General features: G+C 45.2%; 1 protein-coding gene across 1 annotated transcript; it reads left to right on the forward strand.

Moving 5' to 3' along the window:
- Positions 1-705: 705 nt before the first annotated feature.
- Positions 706-10,130, forward strand: LOC142559304 (uncharacterized). The gene is made up of 3 exons (XM_075670921.1): positions 706-1,667; positions 3,065-3,992; positions 9,768-10,130. The coding sequence occupies exons 1-3, from the start codon at positions 775-777 to the stop codon at positions 10,128-10,130; spliced, it is 2,184 nt and encodes a 727-aa protein (XP_075527036.1). The 5' UTR covers positions 706-774.
- Positions 10,131-21,548: the final 11,418 nt, after the last annotated feature.

The raw sequence follows: 21,548 nt of genomic DNA on the forward strand, positions 1-21,548 counted from the left end.
CCGACTCGTCATGTTGGCCTGTCAGAAAAACTCCTGTCTCGGTGCAAAGGCCCATATCGAGTGCTGCTTGCAAGTGACTCCAGTTACGTACGAAATCGCCCCAGTCAGTACCAGTACTCATCTGCCTCGAATTCCACTGACGTTGTGCTTGTCGCACGCCTCAAACTATATTACTCTCCTCTTATCACCGATATTTGGACACACCGGGACGGTGCTTCTCCCGCCGGGGATAATTATGCATGCATATTGCATGTTTCTTATGGACGGTGCACGCGGGCGCCCTGACGAAGACGACGAACGCTCTCTGGCTCTCTAGCTGTCGGCTGAACTGGCCAGCGCTGATTTATCCTTTGTAAACATACATTGTAAATAGACTCCACTCCTTAATCCTACGTTCGCGTAACAATATGCTAATCTTTGGCTCATAGGCCGTGTGAAATTTTCGGCCCCAGTCCATGCTTAACAATAACAAAAAAAGAAAGAAAATGAAAGCGGTACATCCTCGCAGCGTTTCTTTTTTTATATATACATGGCCCATGGTTGGCGATAATCTTACTCTTGGTAGTCAAAACATGCTATAGAACGGAAGTAACGTCCCTTGAGGTAAACGCGCTCGTGATTTTTTTTTTCATTGTGAAGCAACTGTTTAGTCGCTAAATCTTTCGCCCACCTTTTTGTTTTCTCTTCTTCTACGCACAGGTTATACGATAGACGACTGAAGGACTGCTTTCAGGGGGCAGCACAGCGTTTCGCCAATCAAGCGGCCGGTGAAGCATGTCTGAATCCTCGCAAGCTGTGGTCACCAAACGTGCACCCCACCAGGTCAGCATCGGCTGGGACTCGCTGAACATCCCGTGCACTAAGAAGGATGGCGCCAGCTGCAGCTTAATGAAGCACCGTCGTGATTTGAACAAGGTCCTCCTAGGTGCTTGCCTAGAGCTTGGGGAAGATGGGCGAGGAAAGAGCAGAGGTGCCGTCCTAATCGAGTGTGACCAGGCACGCGCTTGCGTGTACGATGCACACGGACCTGAGCACGTCTCGCGCCAAGCGAGGGCACTGGATCTCGCCGTGCGTCTACTCGCCGAGCATCGCTGCATCACAGCGATAAAATTCAGTCCCGTTTGGATCGGTCGCGCTTCGATGCGTTCAGCAATAAATCGCAATCGCTTTTTGAAAAGGATTACCATGTGCCGAGCACTTATATTATCACCTCTCGACGACCCTATCTTGCTCGAAGTGCTCAATCCTATCCCACAGCGTGGAAATGTCACCTTCAATGTCAGCGAGATCGAGGAGGAATGGGGAGCCGACGTGCCCATGCCTGGAAGGTCACTCGGATTAGGCATGGATCATCTGACAGCCCTCGACGTGTCAGAGGTTCAAATGAGCGATAATCACGCATGTTGGCTGATCCGGGAGCTCACTGAAAACAAGAGCATCACCGAACTCAGTGTCTCACAATGCGTGTTCGGCTACCGCGACGAAGCTTCCAACGCGCTCTTCGCCAGATACCTCGCCAAAGAAGACTGCGCGCTGCGCAAACTGACTTTGAAATCGGAGCACTTTTACTGCAGAGAGTTGCCCCTGAGGGAAATCGTCGATGCAGTCTGCAAGATAAATGCTTTGGAGGAACTGAACGCAGACATCGAGACGACGAGCGAAGTATTGTAAGTATTGCTTATAATTGCATTACGAAGCGACGCTACCAACACGGCATCTTGCAGCACGTATTACGGGACCTTGGCTGCTTCGCCCTGTAATGCCCAACATGTCATATAAGAAAATTTGAAGCATCATACATAGTGTGAAATCTAATTTAAAGGGCACAACTTAACGCGATGCCTATACTATTGTATTTCATGAGCTGTAGCAAGCTTTTCAATTGTTGGGAGTTCAGCGAACAAATTATTAATTGTATATTTGCCCCACAGTTTGTTTAAGCTAACGAAGACTTTTTTTTTAACGAAATCGCTCTTTATGACTTGAACAAAAAAGGGCACATGTTGTTTTATACAAGGTGTTTCAGCGAACACTTTCACAATTTTTTAAACGGTGCCTGTGACAGATACCGCAATTCTAGTTTTTGAGCAGGTCAACTCGAAGGTAGCGACAAAACTTCCACAAGAAATTGAAATCCAAAACCGACCAATTATACAAGAATTCACTAATTAATTTTCAGCTCATTATCGCATGACCCATATTGGATTTTACAAATTCTAGCAGTGGACTTCGCAAGGCGCATCCACTTGGAAGGAGTTTTGAAGGTGACACCAGGTTCCAGATATAAATTCCCGAACTTCGCGAAGAAATGCATTGGCGGTCCAGTTACTTGTGTGCTTCAGTGCATGAAACGACGTTATGTTAACAATTTAGACCAGCTCATAAACTAGGATTGCGATATCTGCCACAGGCAACTTTTACAAATTTTTGAAAGTGTTCGCTGAAACATCCTACATTTCCTTGATGTCGAACTAGCATTGTAAATTGCGTGCTTATGAACGCGATTTAGGTCACTGCGAGTTTAGTTATTTTCTTGGACTTTCTACTGTCATTTGTTAAGATTGCTACAGGTGTCGTGTATTCAAGCTCGTGTTTTATTCGTCACTCTAGACGACAGCAGTGAATGGTCATTAGCCAAAATTGAACTTGCCCTTAAAAGGATACGAAAACGCTCTTTTTAAGTGATTATAATTACGTATCGTTGTCACATAAATGCTAGTAATTGCGAAGGAAAATGATGAGCACCGCCAGAGAAAAGACCAAGCTTGGTTCTGGTTGAATCTTGTGCGGGAACCTAAGCCCCTCAATTCAATATGACCTGATGGATATCAAAATGCCTTTTTTTTTCACTGACACCGTTTCATTGACGAGACAGTTGTCGACACCTTGTGGATCTTTTGAAATATGATGTGGTCCTTATTTCTTGAAACATAAATGGTTTGTACACGTTCACAAACGTCGATTTCTGTTTCTTGCAGTTCAGTGTATAGGAGCTCTAAATAACTTTCTTACTTGAGGCATAATTTTTCAACAACTATATTTTTTTCTCCATATGTGTTTCCAGCATGAGCACGGTCACTCTCTTCGCCGAAGTCATCACACGCAGTGCCACACTACGCCGGCTGAGGCTACCTTCGACGTCGTGCGAATGTCGTGCGTCATTCTGGAATCCATATCTCCAGCGTGCGGATCACCAAGCCGCGAAGCACATGGAGTCCTTGTGCCAAGCCCTACAGAAACAGAACTCGACGCTCAGCCGGCTCTGCATCGACATGCGGACTTTCGGAGAAGCAGAGTGCCACGCCTTCTTCCGTGCGGTCGCGAACAACAAGGCACTGAAGACGGTGGTCGTCAACACCTTGCCCTGCATCGACGGACTCGACAGAGTCTCCAGAACTATCCGTGAGCGGAGACTCGATGACCGCGTTGTCGTCAGGGGACACTGCGTGCACGACAACACAAGGCAGCTGCAGCAGTGCCCGCAAATCTGCAATGCAACGATCAATGCGGAGAGTCCAATTGCCAACGTCCCGCGCTCGATAATCCCATCTTTACGTGTTGTCACTGGTTGCCATCACATAACTTCGCTACGGGTTGTGTGCTATAGCTGCGAACGCAATGAATATTCCGCCTTGACAGCATCTATAAGGGGATCTACCGCGCTAACTGAGGTAGACATAGAGCTGATTCCCACGCGTGTCCTTAGGACAAGCCCTGAGCTTCGGGAATTGGAGGGAGAACTGGTGTCAGCTCTCGCTTCTAACACTAAGCTAGTCAGAGTCAAGCTCAAGGGTTTGAAGCTGTCATACGACGACTTGAACGTGCTCGCGCGAGGCGCTAGCAGGAGCCTCAGCCTCACCGAATTCGCCGCGACTTCTGCGTGGATCCTTTACGAGTGGTTTCAAGTCCTGAGGCGCAGCTGTCCTGTACACGAGACCGAAGCGTTCCTCGAAGCATCCGACCTCAAGGACGGCGCGCTGGCGGACATCATGGTATGACTCTGTCCTAACATCTTTTTTGCCTGGTCGCCATAACAAGGAAAGTGATAGCCTACTAAAGACAACGCACGCAGAGGATTGTCCACTTTGAATATTCTGTGGAAGTTACTAGGCGGAACTCTTGATTGTTATTAGCATATTGCGTCCTAAACGCCACCATTGTCCATGGTCTGCGCATATTCACAGCGACTAATAAAATTGCTTTGAAGACAGAGTACTTACCTATATAGAAAGCTAAATGGTGCCATAAAAGGCGTCGCAAAGATGTTCGAGGCTACAAGTAGTTGCAGACAAATGTACCTATTACCCATGATTCACATATCAGCTGAATGATGAAGACCTCCCTGTGGGAGACTCCGTAAGACTTACGGAAATAATCTTGGTACCGGCTAGTCGGACAGTAAGCTACGCTGGGTCGTTGACACATAGACTGCGACACACATGCGCGTTTCTTTGCGTGCACCTTTTAAACTAATGAAGTGCATTGTTAAGTCTCCCATATGCAAAATATTCCCTCCGGCACTTGAATGAATGAATGAAAGAATGAATGCTTTATTTAGACAATACATTGTCTGGGATGTAGGGGCTAAAGGCAGATGCAATGCCTGACAAAGGCCCCCCCTACCTGTACATTGCTCAGGGGATGGAACATCATGAAAATACAGTGGAACAATGTAGAAACAAGAAAAAAAGAAAATGTATGCGGCAAGCAATCAAGTATACAAAGAAGTAAGATTGTTACACTTTATACATAGTATATTATCAGTGATGCGCGAGAACATGGAAATATTTGAACAAGCGAATAATACGTATGTGTGTTACAAAACATTATATAGCAAATAGGAGAAAAAATGCAAAAGAAGAAACGACTAAAATGAAAACAAAAGTCATCGAGACCGCAAGTACAGTTAAGTACCATTAGGAACTTAGCATAAGATAATTCCTAACCTTTTCTTTATACTATAAGCAGATCTGCATTCCTGAATCATAGTAGCGATTTCTGGATTATTATTGAGGAAATGAGGTACTAGGTAGGCGAGTGTCCGAGTTTGGTTCTACATATAGGTGTTCTAAGTCTGTTATGCCTAACGTGATATTGTGAGTTGTCGGATGACAAAAATGTTGACAGGGCATTTGGGTCATGCAGAATTTCCCTATGTGTATACATAGCAAGCCTTAGTTGGAATAGATGTTCTATTGTGAGTATGTTTAGCTTGAAAAAGTATGGTGCAGTGTGGTCACTACGTTGAAGGCTTTCTATGCGACGCACAGCTCTTTTTTGTAGGATTATTTGTAGGATTATTGTAGTAGGATGTTTGTAGGAATTTGTCTTAGTAGTTGTATCGCAGATTAGTTGACAATAGTGTATATGTGAATGAAAAAGAGCACAATATAGCTGTAGTTTTAACCATTTTGGCACCAAGGTCCTGGTACTATACAACATAAAAATTGACCTGCACATATTTGCACGTATCTTGTTTACATGTGGTGTCCAGCTCAAGTTTTCTTCAAAGACGACACCTAGAAACTTATATGTAGAAACGCGTTCGATAGCACAATTCTTTAATCTAATACAGGTACTATAGCCATCAGGCTTATTACGGCTTTTGAAAATAATATACTCAGTCTTTTGTACATTTATTTGAAGCTGATTACAATGCAACCAGTTTGATAGATTAGTTAACCATCTATTAGCTGTCTATTCAAGTTCAAATAAGTGTTTACCTGTAAAAAAAAATACTTGTGCCGTCTGCATTAAGAACTATGTCAGGAGTTCAGGGTATGTTCACAAGATCATTTATATAAAGAATAAAGAATAATGGTCCAAGGATATAGCCTTGCGGTACGCCATATTTTATCGGCTGTAATTGGGAACGGTAACCAATTAGGCTAGTAAATTGCACCCCGTTGGATAGATAACTGCGTATCAGATTTAATACCAAACCTCGAACACCGTAGTGTGGCAGTTTGCGAAACAAAATAGGATGCTTAATAGAATCGAACGCATTTTAAAGTCGAGAAATAAACCAAGAAGGTATTGCTTATTATCAATATTATTAACTAATTTTTCTTTAATATCTAAGAGCGCCGTTTCGGTTGATTTCATTTCACAGAAGCCAAATTGCTGTTTGAAAAGCATTTGGGGGTCGCCAATAAACTTCATTAATCGTGATTTTAATGTATATTCTACCACTTTAGAAAATAAAGGTAGCACAGATATAGGCCCATAGTTATTCAAGTCATTACAAGAGCCACCTTTGTGAATGACTACTACTCTGCCTATCTTCATGCCTTCAGGAAAGTTACCCATTGTGAAAGCTTGATTGCAGATGTGTTAAAGTGGGCCACATAATAATTCAGCAACATGTTTAATTGGGTCAGCCTTAATGTCATCATAGCCAGCGGCAGTATTTTTATTTAACGATTTCAAGTATGTAACTATTTCTAATTCACTACATGGGGCCAAGAAAATAGATTGCGCGCAGGAAGAAGAAATGTATTGTTCACAGTCCTTTGTTGTATTATTTGTCTGACCTGCTGCACCAGCAGTTAGGAAATGATTATTGAATTTCTCTGCTAGGTCGGCTTCAGTGAACTCAACGCCGTCAATGGTTAGTGTCGTAGGAAGGCTAGCCTTTGTTTTTTCTTATGAGCAGACGTGCCGAGTTCCAAGCTTTCCTGGTATTACGGCAGACCCTAGCAAACCTTGCCTGATAATATTGAATACGAGCTCTCTTCAAATCTGAGTTTAACTTGTCGCGAACTTTTTTGTATCCATGTAATATAGATATGTCTCTCAGTCTAATGAAGTTATGGTATAATTTATCTCGTTCTCTAATTCTATTGTAAAGATAACTGTTAGTCCATGGTTTCCTGAATTGCTGTGCCTTTTGTAGTATTCATCAAATTGAACCTGCTTTGCGCCTTACGTTCACGTAAAGACGCTTGTTCGAGCTATGCGAGTCGATCATGAACGAACCACTAGAAAACGTTACTGCGAGACCGGTGAAATACTCGAAGCTGGGTGTGGCACAACGATTATTTTTTGTTTCGACGTCCCAAGCCACCTTGTAATCTCCAGCTCCACCATTTGCCTAAGCGTGATGAAAAAAAATTACTACAGATCTCCACCTACTAAGTCACTATAACTCAGGAGTCCCGGCAATTGCCCAGACTGCCCAGAATTTTATTGCTCGCTCTCGCACATGCTGTGGCAATGTACCACGTTACCAAAGGGCCCTCTCTCCAGTGAGCCCGAATGGGAAGAAGCCATCAAAAGTCCGGACCTCAAACTCCAACTCAAGGCCGTCCAGAGGGCCCACGAACTGGCGGAGCGTCACCACGTTCCCGTCCCGACTTGGGAGTCGCCTACGGTTTCGGCCGGAGGAGTTCCCCGCGTGGGATCTCCAGCGACTTGAAACTTCTCAGGACTTCAATAAAGTTCTTGACTGACTGTCGGATCTCCACAGCCGACCACATTGGAATGTGAACTCCGTGCCACTGGAGCAATGTACATTGCAGAGTCGAACGCGCTAACCACTAAGAAATCGCGGAACATCGATGCTGGGTAATTAGTTCAAGGCTTCACACTCCAGGCTGATTCTCAAAGGAGTGCAAAATACTCATGCATTTAGACGGCGAGAAGGAGCAGCACTGCAGTGCGCGAGGTTTACAGTACGTGGGCATTGGAAAACATTGTCTTCTTGACAAGATGGCGGTGTTCTTTTCGCGACGTTCCTCGTTGTCGTGCTCGTGAAAATAGCGCCGGTGGCACAAAGAGGCCATACCTGAAAATGATGATGAAAGCCTCAAACAGGGCATGTAACCACGATAGGAGATACACTCAAATTTTAAGTTATTTGTGGAAAACAACCTGAATATGCATCGCCAACGTCGATGCTCTACGGCGACGTCTAAGCGTCAAACGGCGCACGCATATCTCGTGGAGCCGCACTCCGTTATTTCGCTTCTGGCATCAGTAGTAGTGAAAGATGTTGGCTCCAAACTCTACTTGAAAGTCTCAGACGGGAATTTCGAAACGAGTCACCGGGCCTCAAAACCATGAAGCGTTTTAATAGCGCAACAATTCCTTCACCGGCGTTCTACATGCTGATGCAAAAGCCGACTTAATGAAACGATGGAAGGAGACTTCCAAGTGGCAAGTCATTTCGAAAGCTACGCTGGGGTGACTAGATATTGCACTGAGACTTTCTGTTAACGAAGGAAATACGAACTGCGTCTCTTTTACACAAAACAAATTAAAAAAACACGATTCACTAAGTGTACCTCAAACATATTTAAATGATAATACGTCAAATGGTCGCGAACAAAGGAAACTGCGAATATAAAGTTCTAGAAAGTTCTAGAAATAGTTTACTTAATAAACGTAGGCTACTTCGACAAGGGGAGTCTGAGAATGCTAAAATCTCTGTGTGAAGGTAGTTCGAATTTAATAGCATGTTCAGCGTCACGTAACACATGATCTTAGGTGAGCAGGCATGTGGCCAATAAACCTTCGCACGCTACCTAATGACATCAAGGCTGCCGAATTCGAGACCCTCGCCACCGGGTAAAAAAAAAAATGGATGTTACACATACGTTTAGCAGGAAGGGTGCTGCTAACACTCCTACGGCCCTATATCTAGTAAATATGGATACCCAAGTTAGTGGCCAGATTCATGACCGTGGCTGTAGCACAATTGCAAATACAACGCACGCGTAATGCTGGCGTTGTGGGTCCAGCTCCCAACGGCGACAAGTTACCGTTACGTCCGCTCTCATTTCCAATTTTCTTGATTATTTTCCACATTTCAACTACAGATAAATTCACCAATGCTTTCCTTGGCTTCATTGCCTGTTTCCTATATATATATATATATATATATATATATATATATATATATATATATATATATATATATATATATATATATATATATATATATACACGCGCACACAGACCATGTAAGAGCAGTAACTGTTCGATGCGGACACGATTCATGCCAAGCATTTTTTTTGCTAAACGGTGAATGCTTAAAATTACGTAGCTGTGGACCGGGCTTGCATCGGCTTAGTGTTTAATCAGATTAGCAAGCTATAGTGTCAGCAGATGCCGAGTCTCACGGTCCATTGCATTTCCGAGGAGGAATGTGTTACGCACTACGGTCATCACGATGTGGCAGCGCGCTCGTCAATCACGTCGGACGCTTCCGTGAACTGCACACGTGCCAAAATTTTGTGAACGAATATATTACGTACTTTGGTGGAGTGAAGAAATCGGGAAATTTGCAAGCTACAGTTTGAATCAGCTCGCACAGCGATGATTGGAAATCGCTGGGAGAGGCCTTCATCCTGCAGATGACGTAAAAATATACTGATGATGATGATGATGATGACGATGATGATGATGAAGGTGATCTTTCTGCACCCACAACGGCGTTTGCCTGCAATGTTTGTTTGCTCTATGTGAAATCCTGTGATTGCACTGGATGGCGCTTGACGTCAAAATGCTCATAATCCCGTTGCGTAGGCTTCATATCGGCAACTTACGACATTATTTCTGGAGTGAAGCAAGCGATGCTGTGATCGAGACGGCACGTCATGTTTTTACAGTATGTGCACTGCTACCTTCAATTTCCTTATCGATTCCACGCACTATCCACTTCAGTTCCGCTTTCGCGTACACTATAGAAATGCTTGGAGCGTTTGACTTTCGCAGGCTTACATTTCTCTGGCTTTCCCAACCGTGGCTCATCTCTGTACACGCAGGAAGTGACCAAGAAGAACGCATCCGCCATCTTGGACGCAGCAGACTTCGTGCTGGGCGAACAAAATGGCGTCGAGGGTGCGCGCGCCATCGAGCTGATGCGTGAGCACCCGCGTCTCCTCGAAATGGTGATCGAAGGTGCTGACGTCACTAAGGCCGAAGCCAAGAAGAGGATCCGCAGCGCCCTGGTTCGCGTCCGCAGCAGCAGCATCGACGAATTTATGAGAATGACTGGCGTCGTCAAGGAGGCGCTGCAGTGCCTCAGTCATCCCGGTGCCAGGAGGCCTCAGCTCGCCGACATTGGCCACGACTGCTGGCTCCACGTTCGAAGTTTCCTGAAGATAGCGGACGTCGTGTCAGCTTGAGCCAGTCCAGGTCAGTGAAAACAATCTAAAGGCCTTTTTTTTTTCGCCGTTTGCATGGGGTTGGGGCTTGAAGCAATAGCTCGTTTAACACAGCATGACGAAAGTGAATGTGGCTGTCTATAAATGAAAATAGCACGAATTTGTCGTAGATTGCTCAAAAGGCATTCGGCAGTAGCTTACGAAGAATTTGTGAAGTTTGTCAGATTCCTGCTACGGGCGTCATTAGCCTTATTACTTAATCGTAAAGCTCAGATTGATTTTTCTATGTGCCACGCATTTGTTTTGATAGTACAAAACGCGCAAGCTGAGAAGGCGCATATATCGTAAACATTCACTATCGTCTTGGATAGTATTTCAGCCACATGCATGGGGGATTCAAAATTACTGCCTTATTGATACGTTTACTGTTTTTTCATACGCAATAATGAACTTGTAATGGCATCACAGACGACAAGATTGGTTCGAGATGGCAGCGCTAGATTAAGGGGGGGAGGGGTAGGGCTGAGGGGTCAACAGCCCAGGGCCTCACCTCGGACAGTACGAGAAGGGGCCCATTTATTTTAACCTCCCCGATGAGCCTCCTTCTACTGACGAGCTCCAGGAAACAACACTCCAAGAACCGACTGACTTCTTTCCTGTTAGTATGGCTTCAAATAATCATGTTCCCACCCACAAAGTGCGCCTCGGGAGGACCAACGATACGGCTTCTCGTTGCGGCAACAGAGAAGTACTGACACCCCGCAGCGAGAGGTACGTTGCGAGATTCTCCGAAGTGACCCTGCTAAGTGGCCAGACGTTATTACTAACAGCTTTCGGAGTGCGTGCCTTGAGAAAGGGCCATTTTATTTTCCAAATCGGGCAGAAATTTTTCCGTCTTCCGAAAGGCAATACAAAACTCAGAAACGCTGTATGTCACCTCATCTTTTCGTGCGAAAGGCTGTAAATGGGGAGGCGTACGAGCGACACTGCTTAATGTACTCGGAGTCCAAAGGTTCCGTTTACTGTTACATGTGCAAACTATTTTCGATTTCAAGCAACCCCAGGGCTTTGACCACGCACGGCTTTTCCGATTGGAAAAGAGCAGAAGGAAAGGTTCGCACACATGAAAATAGCGTCGAGCACCGGAACTACGTGGCAGCACGGCTCGCCCGCTCTAATTCGAGCAGCACAATTGACAAGGAGCTGGTTAAGAATCTTGTCACTGAGGCCGCTTACTGGAAAGAGGTGTTGAAGCGCATAGTCGTTGTAGTTAAGCTTCTAGCTGAGCGCAACCTAGCGTTTAGGGGCAGTGAGGAGATTTTTAATTCACCGAGAAATGGCAATTATATGGGAGTGCTTGACGCCATTGCCAAGTTTGATCCCTTTCCAGAGTAGCACGTCAAACGCTACGGCAACAGAGGAAAACGTCACCCATCGTATCTGTCAAAAACCATTTGTGATGAATTTATCGAGCATATGGCAAAGGCTGTGAAGGAACGTCTCGTTGACGAAGTTAAACCCGCAATATACTTCTCTTTAATTGCTGATTCGACTCCAGACCTAAGTCACGTTGATCAGCTGTCAGTTGTTTTACGATACTATTTAAATGGGAAAGTGTACGAACGCTGTCTTGGATTTTTTCCAATTGAATCGCATACCGGCTTGTATCTTTTCGATACCGTGATGTCCCTCTTGACGACCAATGGCATCTCAATTGATGATTGTAGGTGCCAAACTTATGATAATGCGAGTAATATGCCAGGAAAATACAAAGGACTGCAAGCTCAAATCAAACACATGAACGAATTGGCCGTCTACGTCCCGTGTGCTGGTCATTCACTGAACTTAGTTGGCGCGTGCAGCGTTGACAGTTGTCTTAAAGCAGTCAAATTTTTCACTGTAATTCAGAGACTGTATGTGTTCTTTGCTGCCTCACCAAAGCGATGGCGGCATCTTTTAGACAGAGTGGGTGGAACTGTCCAGCACCTTGTTTTGAAAAGTCTCTCTGAGACCAGGTGGTCAAGACACGCTGAATCATGCAAGGCCATTCTGAAAAATTGCAATGCAGTCTTGTATTGCCTTGAAGCTATATCAAAGAACGAGGAAGAAAACGGTGACACTAGGAACGAAGCGCAGTCTCTCTTCAAGAAAATGACAAAACTAGAGGCTGCATTCATGGCGATTTTCTGGAGTGAAATCTTGGAGCGCTTTGACAAAACGAGCGTAGCACTTCAGAAACCAGGCCTAGACATTTCAACTGCTGCAGACCTGCTGAGCTCTCTAGAAGGCTTTAATTCTTTGCGACCTCTCTTTGATACCTCCGAATAGAGAGCACGCACGCTAAGTACCAATGAATGTTATCAGGATGAGGGCAAACGCACCGTTTTGAGTAAGCACCCGGACGGAAAAAGCGATAGTGCGCTCCAAGGTAGAAAAAAGTCTATCGTATACAGACCTACAATGCTGTACTTGACAGTCTAGGCTCTGCTTTGCGAGTGCGAAAGGCTGCCTACACTGAACTCTGCGATGGGTCCGGATTCCTAAAATTGCTGAGAGAAGTTGGGAAAGAGGCCTCTCTGGCACAGCAGGCTAAGTTGGTGAAAACGTATAAATATTATTTGGAGCCACAATTTTCCGCTGAAATCGTTCAGTTTGCGAACTTTCTGCACAACTCTGTGTGCCAGGACACGAGTCCCCAGGGAATAATGAAGTTGCGGCACGAAAAAAGAAAAGCTTATTGATGTGTTTCCGAACCTTTCTATTGCTTTGCGAATGTACTTAAGCATACCCGTGGCAAACTGTGAGACCGAACGATACTTTTACGAGTTGTCGCTGATAAAAAACGCCTTCGTTCGGACTCCTTGACGACAAGGTGAATTCGCTTGCTATCATGTCCATTGAAAGTGACCTCCTCCGCGATCTGTCCTTCGAAGAGGCTATATCTGATTTCGCCAAAGCGATGGCGCGAAAGATGCCATTTTAAAAGAGGACTGTTTGCGCTATACATGGATAGCTCCAAGATGTTCGTTGTGTCGCCTCCCTGCCTCCACGTTGCCAATGAAACGCTGGACAGTGTAATTCAAGATATGCAAATCTTCGTTGTTCGTCTCTTGTTTGTTCTTGTGATATTTAGCGTGCCTATAAAGAACTGTATTTTTGTTGTTTCTGATAGTGCCACGTTTATTTGGCGTCGTCCTTGCTTGGGGGGGGGGGGGGGGTCTTACCGTTAACGAAAATATTTTCAAATAATGTTTTGTAATTACAGTTGGTAATTTTCATGTCTGTTCTAGTGCATTTTTATGGTGTTTGTACTGCCTTAAGTATTATATGTATCTATGCATATTTATAGAGTAACGTGTATAACGAATACTGCAGTCTGATGCTTGAATTTTAATAAAGAATGTTTTGGATACAACCATGCGTCTCCTCACAGGATTAAGCTTAGTGATGCAAACAAGGCCTAGCTACAGAAGGATCGACATCTGAGCTGTGTTGTCTTGTCTACGTTCTTGTTCGTCCTGAGTGCGCTAAACTTTTCCTTAAAGCCTAGCTTTTGCTGAAAACAGAATGCAGATTCATAGACAGTTTTAGTATAGCGTACGCTATTCCATTGCGTACGCTAAAAATAGCGGGTCGCCACTGCGCATGCGCTGAACGCTAAACGAAATAGCGGATATAGCGGGCGTACGCAACGCAAACGAGTTAGCGTTAGCGGTTTTGCGTGGTTTGCGGTGTTTGCGGGAAACATGGCTGCGGTCCCGGCTGCTCGCTTCGAATTGAATTTGGCGTTGCTTTTGTAAAATGCGCTTCGTTCATAGCAAATGACTGTGCAAACGGCTTTCGCTTACTCTCAGGCCGCTTCGATGACAGAGTATTATGGATAACTTCGTCGTGTTTTGGAGATCGCTTCTCGTTTCGAACGAGTCGAAGCCTAACGAAAGAAATGTTCGAGATGTCAGCGCCACCTATCGCTACAGGCGCGAAATGTGCGAAACATATGTGTTGGTATTTACAACAGCACGCGTTTCAAGCAAGTTTTGTTGTTTTCTTTATAATAGTAACAATAACAATAATCCCGTTGATCGCACATCATTGTTTTTAATTTGGTGGAATTAAAATGAAACATGGCATATTTCCAGTAGCATAGCAGGTGCCAAGGGGGGGGGGGGGTCAGTATAGGGAAAGGGGGCCTGCATGTGCATTAGCCCAGGGCCCCCATTTTTCTTATTGCGGCCCTACCAGATGGTCTGCTTTGTTATTCATCGATAGCTGTGCAGGTGAGAGATTTTATTGAAAGGTGAGAATGCCATCCCGGTTATGCAGGTCTTGTTAGCTCAGTTAGTGAGAATGGTATGAGGAGAAAAAGAATGAAGGGGAAAAAATTAAGAATAAACGAGCTTGACAGTTGGGATTCCGTGTAGCACTTACGAATTGTTTTTTCCCTCGTATGTATAAAGGAAAACCGACATGCCATTTCATGTATTCATCTTTTGCATTTACCGAATGTCTTCGGGATTTACCATATAAAAAATACAAACAGCGCTAAACGAACCTAGAACCTGTTTCATACTAGCTGGTCTACAGACTACATTTGGTTCCGTTTCTCAGGAGATTTGTGTATCATGACGTCATAAGGCAGAAAATGGTGACATGGGATGCGAACATCGGGACGACTGGGTCACATGTTTCATCTCTCAGTGCTCTGCTCTGCTGCCGCACAGCGCCGCGCAGTGAGTAGCTTTGTAGAACATAGCTGAGCATTCTACTTAAGTTAATTAATTATATTTCATATTTTAACTTGCTAATGGCCTTCTCCTTTTCCTAACGCCATCATTTTCAAGGCACACAACATATCACACGTTAGAGGAACAAAATGGCGGTGACAGGAAAAAGTTGGTGGTCATTCATACTTTGTTCTTGCTCTATGTATTTAGTACAAAAAAAGAGACCCCGAACAATGAAGTTAATTATGATGCGCAAGCTACCGTCAATACTGCCATGACGCACATAAACAAACGGTACATATAAGGTCCAATTTATTCAGAGATTAGACTTCGGAAACAGATATTTAATTCGTAACTAAAACGGGCCTTTTATAAACTAGAAAGTGATGAAATATCACGACCTCTTATTTTGAATGAATTGGCATGCACGAATGCTTTTATTTTCTACACAACCTGCAGTGTGAGACTGAGACGGCTAAGGGTGTTCCCACATTTGTATGATTATCGCTTCCTCGTTGTGTTATCAATGCTAATCAACAAATTTTACCAATACCTGCTTCATACTGCAGCCTTCGGCAGCCGAGCCTGGCAGCCTGAGGGGAGAAGGAACCAAGGTGGCCCCTCCTGCTGGCGTCGAAGTGCGGCTGTCAAGAGGGGCTGTTACGTTTCAACTAGTAGGGCTCGGTTGTGCACCTCTGGACTTTTCCCACTCGTTACATCGCCGACCCAGGAAGCTGTTAGGAAGCCACTGAACACCGTTTGCCATCGCCGATCCAGAATTGTTCCAGCGTGTATTCACTGTGTGGTGGCGTTTAAGCAGTGGAGGAGGCGTTCGGTCGTTTTCCTCGTATTACTTCACGTGACATGAACGACGATAGGAGTTTGCTTGACACGTGCCAATTTTGCAACCATAGTGGCGTGCCGGTCTTTCTTCATTGACCCTGATTTCAGTCCTGAAACAAGCTTAGATGTATATCTATCTCACCCGATACTATGTGCTGCCGTTGTTTTAGTTTGCAGTGTGCACTTCGGAGCGACTGATTTCAGGCACTTATTAGACACTAGTGTTCTGCTTGGTTTTATTGCGGTAAATATTGACATGCAATAAAGCGACCATGCGTCTTTCAGCGTGTCTACCACCATGTGCTCGAGTGCCGAGACCTTTCTTACACATTTGTATTACTCTGTCCGCAAAGTGTCAACTGTCAGTGTTGTACTGTGCATTGTAATCGTCATGTCTGACGAAAGTAACAAATAATCTATGTGTGTTTCCGCAGTGGAGCCCGAGCTAGCATATAGACCTGGAATCAATTTGCTACACACTTTGAATGTGAGAGACTAGAGACGAGAACTCGAACGTATTTGAACTTGAACGTGCCGGAGTTTTGTTTATTTCCCTCAACGGATTCTCCTTTCCTTTTAAAGCATTGTATGTGTTTCTTTTTACACAGGGGAAAAGTCAAGTATACAGTACCACGCACTCGACATAAACTGTCAGGTATAGTGATATTATCGCATTTATTACCTCGGTACCTAATGCTACATCGACAGTCAAAAGACGTTTCGTTCTTGAACTAGATATATCTCAGGATGTGCAGTTCTGATCCCTAACCGCGCGTTGATACTACTTTAGTGGAACTCAACGGACACAATTAGCTTCGCAGACCGGAAAAAGTAGTGATGTTAGGTATAGCCATGTATCTAGATTGCCTAACTCTATTACGAGGACATATTGACACAGTAGATGTTGACGGCATGTAAATGGGGGGAGGAGGACAGTGAAGGACTAGACGCAGTGACAATTTCTAGTAATTTTGCCACCATGAAGTGAGTTTCATTCACACAGGAACCATTCACCTTGTGTTATCAGCATAATGTCATAGCTACAGCGCACGTGAGTAAACTGGAGAACAAGTTCGTTGTCGACAGGTTTGTGTTTTTTCTGTTGCCTGCATGTACCAAAATATTCCAATAAATGAGTGTGTCATTGCAAAATGACTGTGTGTGGCCTTTTATTGAATAAAGCTCATGCTGTGTACACTAGAAATAGAGAAATTTAACACTCCCAGGGTTAGTTTAGAAGGAAAGGAAAAATACCCCAGAAGGTGGATGGCAAAACGGCGCCGCGGTGACTCAACTGGTGAGAGAATCGCACGTGTTACGTTGAAGGCGTGGTTTGGTATCCCACAAGCGGCCAGTTTTCTTTGTTTATCCACTGTCAGTTCCATTAATTTATCATTTCTTTAATTCAACTATTAAGTACAAACATTTTCCCCTATGTTGTCATTGGTGTCTGTTGGCTTCTTATGATATGGTTAATGAAAATCGGGCCCCTCTGTTCCCTTTCTTCTCGTTCATTATATTAAGAGGGTCTCGATTCCGGCAGCATGGTAGCATGGAGGTAGCGTGTGTGGGTTTATCGACCAGTAGCCGTCAACTAGGTAGAGGATGTACTTGTAACGCCTGCGGCAGAAATGTTGTTCCACATCGGACGCCTAGGTTAGTGAGTGGTGGCGCTGGCTAACACTCCCTGGGTTAGTTCGAGAGGTAAAGCCCAGAACGTGAATGAGAAAACGGGGCCAGCGGTTGCTTCATCGGTAAGAGCATCGCACGCGTGATGCGATCACGTCGGTTCGTATTCAACCTGCGGCCAGCTCTTTTTCATCCCCTTTCATTTTCATTAGTTTCTCATTTCTTTACCGTAAGTAGTAAGGGTGTAATTTCCCCTATTTTACCCAAATTTTTTTCAGAGCACGTGCTCTGGGACTAGAACACTAATCATGTTATCACGACCCTAGCTCGCACTATAGGATTAATCTACAGGCATCGAGGCTTATTTCCTGTAAGCACAAGACTGCTCATTTATCATTCACTGTTCTTATCGAGCATAAATTACTGCTTTTTAGTGTGGGGCAATACAGCCTCAACAAACATTAGGAAACTGACGATAATGCAAAATAAAGTAATGCGGATTATTGCAACTTCTCCACCAGACTACTCAGCAGACAGCTTGCTTAGAAAGTTTAGACTAATTAACAAAGAACTTGTATAACTATCACCTTTGCAAAAAGTTCAGAGATGAAAAGAAACAAGGCATTAATCTCATAACTAATCTGGCAAACTTGCAAACCAATACCCATTACTATACAACTAGACATGCTGAGCACTGGGAAGTCAATCGTAACCGCACTAATTACGGTGAATAAATGTTACGACACACAGTACCAAGTGTATTAAATAATTTTTTTCGCAAGGAAATTGATATGATGAGCATTTCGAAAGCAGAATTCAGAGATTTATTCCTTTAGTTGTTTAGAAATAGCGTAGAGAAAAAGTAATACCCCTGTCACACGGCAAATCTAATGTCATTTCCAACAAATGACATTTGTTGCGATTAATGTCATTATCACAGCGCGCTGTCACACGGCGAAAACTAATGTCATTTGAAAATGATTACAATGACGATAGTAAAAAAAAGACACAAACCCACTTTTGCCCAATAATTATTTTCCAATATGCTAAATTCCACTAGAATGTGTGATCGTTGCTTTCAAACCGTAGCGTTCGATCGCTAACTTGTCGACATTGCCAACGAAGTTGAGTCGAGCCAAGCCAAGCCAAAGCTAAGGCAAGCAACAGGGCCAAGAGAACGATAGGCGCGTCCGCTACATCTGCTAAAGTAGTACGAGAAGGGCACTTGCATGTCATCGCCGTTCTGATGTGCATGCGGGCTTCTAATATCCTCATTCTTGGCGCGTGCCACAGGAAAACACGCGCACGCTTTTACGCCAAGTCATTTGAAGCGGCCGCGGCCGATGCTCCGGTGCGAACCAACACGACTGCTGCAGCGAAAGCTAAAGACGGCTGTCTGGTCACTGGACTGAGAGTAGTTTTCTGTATTTACGCACGTGATGGACTTCAATAGTTTTAGTTTAGCGTCCGCAACTATAGCGTACGCTATACGCTATAATATAGCGTACGCTAAGCAGCACACGTTTTCTACAATTTTAGTTGGCCGGCGATATCTTCGGATCTCAGAGGCCATATGCCGTCGTTGCGGCTATATCGCGCCTTTACCGACAGGTGGCGCTGACATCTCAAACGTTTCTTTCGTTAGGCTTCGACTCGTTCGAAACGAGAAGCAATCTCGAAAACACCACGAGGTTATCCATAATACTCTGTCGTCGAAGCGGCCTGAGACTAAGCGAAAGCCGTTTACACAGTCATTTGCAACGAACGAAGTGCATTTTACAAAAGCAACGCCAAATTCAATTCGAAGTGGGCAGCCGGGACCGCCGCCATGTTTCCCGCAAACCCCGCAAAAACGCAAACTCGTTTGCGTTGCGTATGCCCGCTATACCCGCTATTTCGTTTAGCGTTCAGCGCATGCGCAGTGACGACCCGCTATTTCTTACCGTACGCAATGGAATAGCGTACGCTATACTAAAACTGTCTACTTTTAGTATAGCGTACGCTAAAAAATAGCGGATCGTCAGTGCGCATGCGCTGAACGCTAAGCGAAATAGCGGGTATAGCGGGCGTACGCAACGCAAACGACTTAGCGTTAGCGTTTTTGCGGGGTTTGCGGAGCTTGCGGGAAACATGGCGGCGGTCCCGGCTGCCCGCTTGTAATTGAATTTGGCGTTGCTTTTGTAAAATGCCCTTCGTTCGTAGCAAATGACTGTGTAAACGGCTTTCGCTTAGTCTCAGGCCGCTTCGACGACAGAGTATTATGGATAACCGCGTGGTGTTTTCGAGATCGCTTCTCGTTTCGAACGAATCGAAGCCTAACGAAAGAAACATTTGATGTCAGCGCCACCTGTCGCTAAAGGCGCGAAATAGCCACAACGACCGTATATGGCCTCTGAGATCCGAAGATATCGCCGGTCAACTAAAATTGTAGAAAACGTGCTCTGCTTAGCGTACGCTATGTTAGACAGTTTTAGTTTAGCGTCCGAAACTATATCGTACGCTATACGCTATAATATAGCGTACGCTAAGCAGCGCACGTTTTCTACAATTTTAGTTGGCCGGCGATATCTTCGGATCTCAGAGGCCATATGCCGTCGTTGCTGCTATTTCGCGCCTTTAGCGACAGGTGGCGCTGACATCTCGAACGTTTCTTTCGTTAGGCTTCGACTCGTTCGAAACGAGAAGCGATCTCGAAAACACCACGAGGTTATCCATAATACTCTGTCGTCGAAGCGGCCTGAGACTAAGCGAAAGCCGTTTACACAGTCATTTGCTACGAACGAAGTGCATTTTACAAAAGCAACGCCAAATTCAATTAGAAGCGGACAGCCGGGACCGCCGCCATGTTTCCCGCAAGCTCCGCAAACCCCGCGAAAACGCTAATGCCCCAACCACTGGCACGCGCCGGAAAGCTTCGGCGCGCGCCGAAGGGTCAAATGCGTCAAAGCGTCGGTCGGAAACGCGGCGAAGCGGAACGTCGCGCAGCGATTATGTCTACTGCCGATGCTAGAAGTTTGCCGACGCGCGGCGAAGCTGCGCCGGCGTGCACCAATGAGAGGCTGCGACGAGTCGCACGCGTCAACCAATCGAAGGCTGCGTAGCCTCCGGCTGCTATGCCTGTAATGGCCGCCCAAGCGGAGGCTCCGGCATCAACGATCGTCCGAGTTTTTTGGACGCACGACGCGCGCGACAGTGTTCCTAAAAGACAGTGTTGTAATAGTAGGCTGACAACGACACGACCGACCGACCGACGACAGTGGGTTGTGGCAGTGCGACGTGGATCCGAAGCGACTTCGAACGACGCCGACTAATCCAACCTGCCCATTGGGTTCCGCCGGGCTCAGTGCGATCGTCTGCTAAAACAGCCAACCGAATCACGATTACCGCAACGTCTGTGCTTGTTGTGTGTGTATTTTGTTGTGCCCAAAACGAATGGAAACATGTTTACGAGTTCCGAAGTCTGGATAATCAGCACTCGCCTATCGCCGATGTTGTTTACGTTACGCGTAGGCCTAGCGGGTCCATCGAGTTCGTAACTGACGAGTGAACGAGGCCAGCTAAGAAACTCTGTCGAAGGAAGTGAATTTTCAGGTCCGTTTGGTGCTGCAGTGATTTAAAATATGACACTCCTGACTTCGTGTGATGTGTGATGTGGTGAATGAACCGTGTGGAAGTTGGGTTGGTCAACCGCGGCGTGTTTCGTGTGGTGTCGGTTGACTCAAGTGTCACGGCCAAGCTCTGCGCTGTTTCCAGTGGTAAAGATAACTTCCGAAAGCGAAATACACTAGTAGCCGAACTATTACAAGTACTTACATAATCAGCCGTGCCGCCTGTTTCAGCTGACACTGCGCTCTTCTATTCGGCATGTGAATCCAGTTCAGTACAAGTTCACTGTACTCATTCACTCACTTCTTTCTAGTGCGTCCGTCTTTTGGGCTAGTTGGGCATAAATCGCTCGTGTAGCAATCAAGAACACTGACGCACTGAAGCATACGTGACAATGCAGTCATGTTTGAGTCAGTGTGTCGTTATAGTTGAGCACTGCAAAAAGAAATTATCTGTTTTCAACGTGTACCCTGTGTGCAGTGCATAGCAGGACCTGCATCATGCAAGACCTATGCGTGTAGCAGCGTATACCACGATTGCTTCGATGCCCGCTTCAGAAGCAGCAAGTACTGAGTCAATGAAACTGTAATTGATTTTTTATCTCACTTTTTGCTTATGGAAAGTGTAGATGGTGTGA

The sequence above is a fragment of the Dermacentor variabilis genome, chromosome 10 (assembly GCF_050947875.1).
Source record: "Dermacentor variabilis isolate Ectoservices chromosome 10, ASM5094787v1, whole genome shotgun sequence".
Taxonomy (NCBI): domain Eukaryota; kingdom Metazoa; phylum Arthropoda; class Arachnida; order Ixodida; family Ixodidae; genus Dermacentor; species Dermacentor variabilis.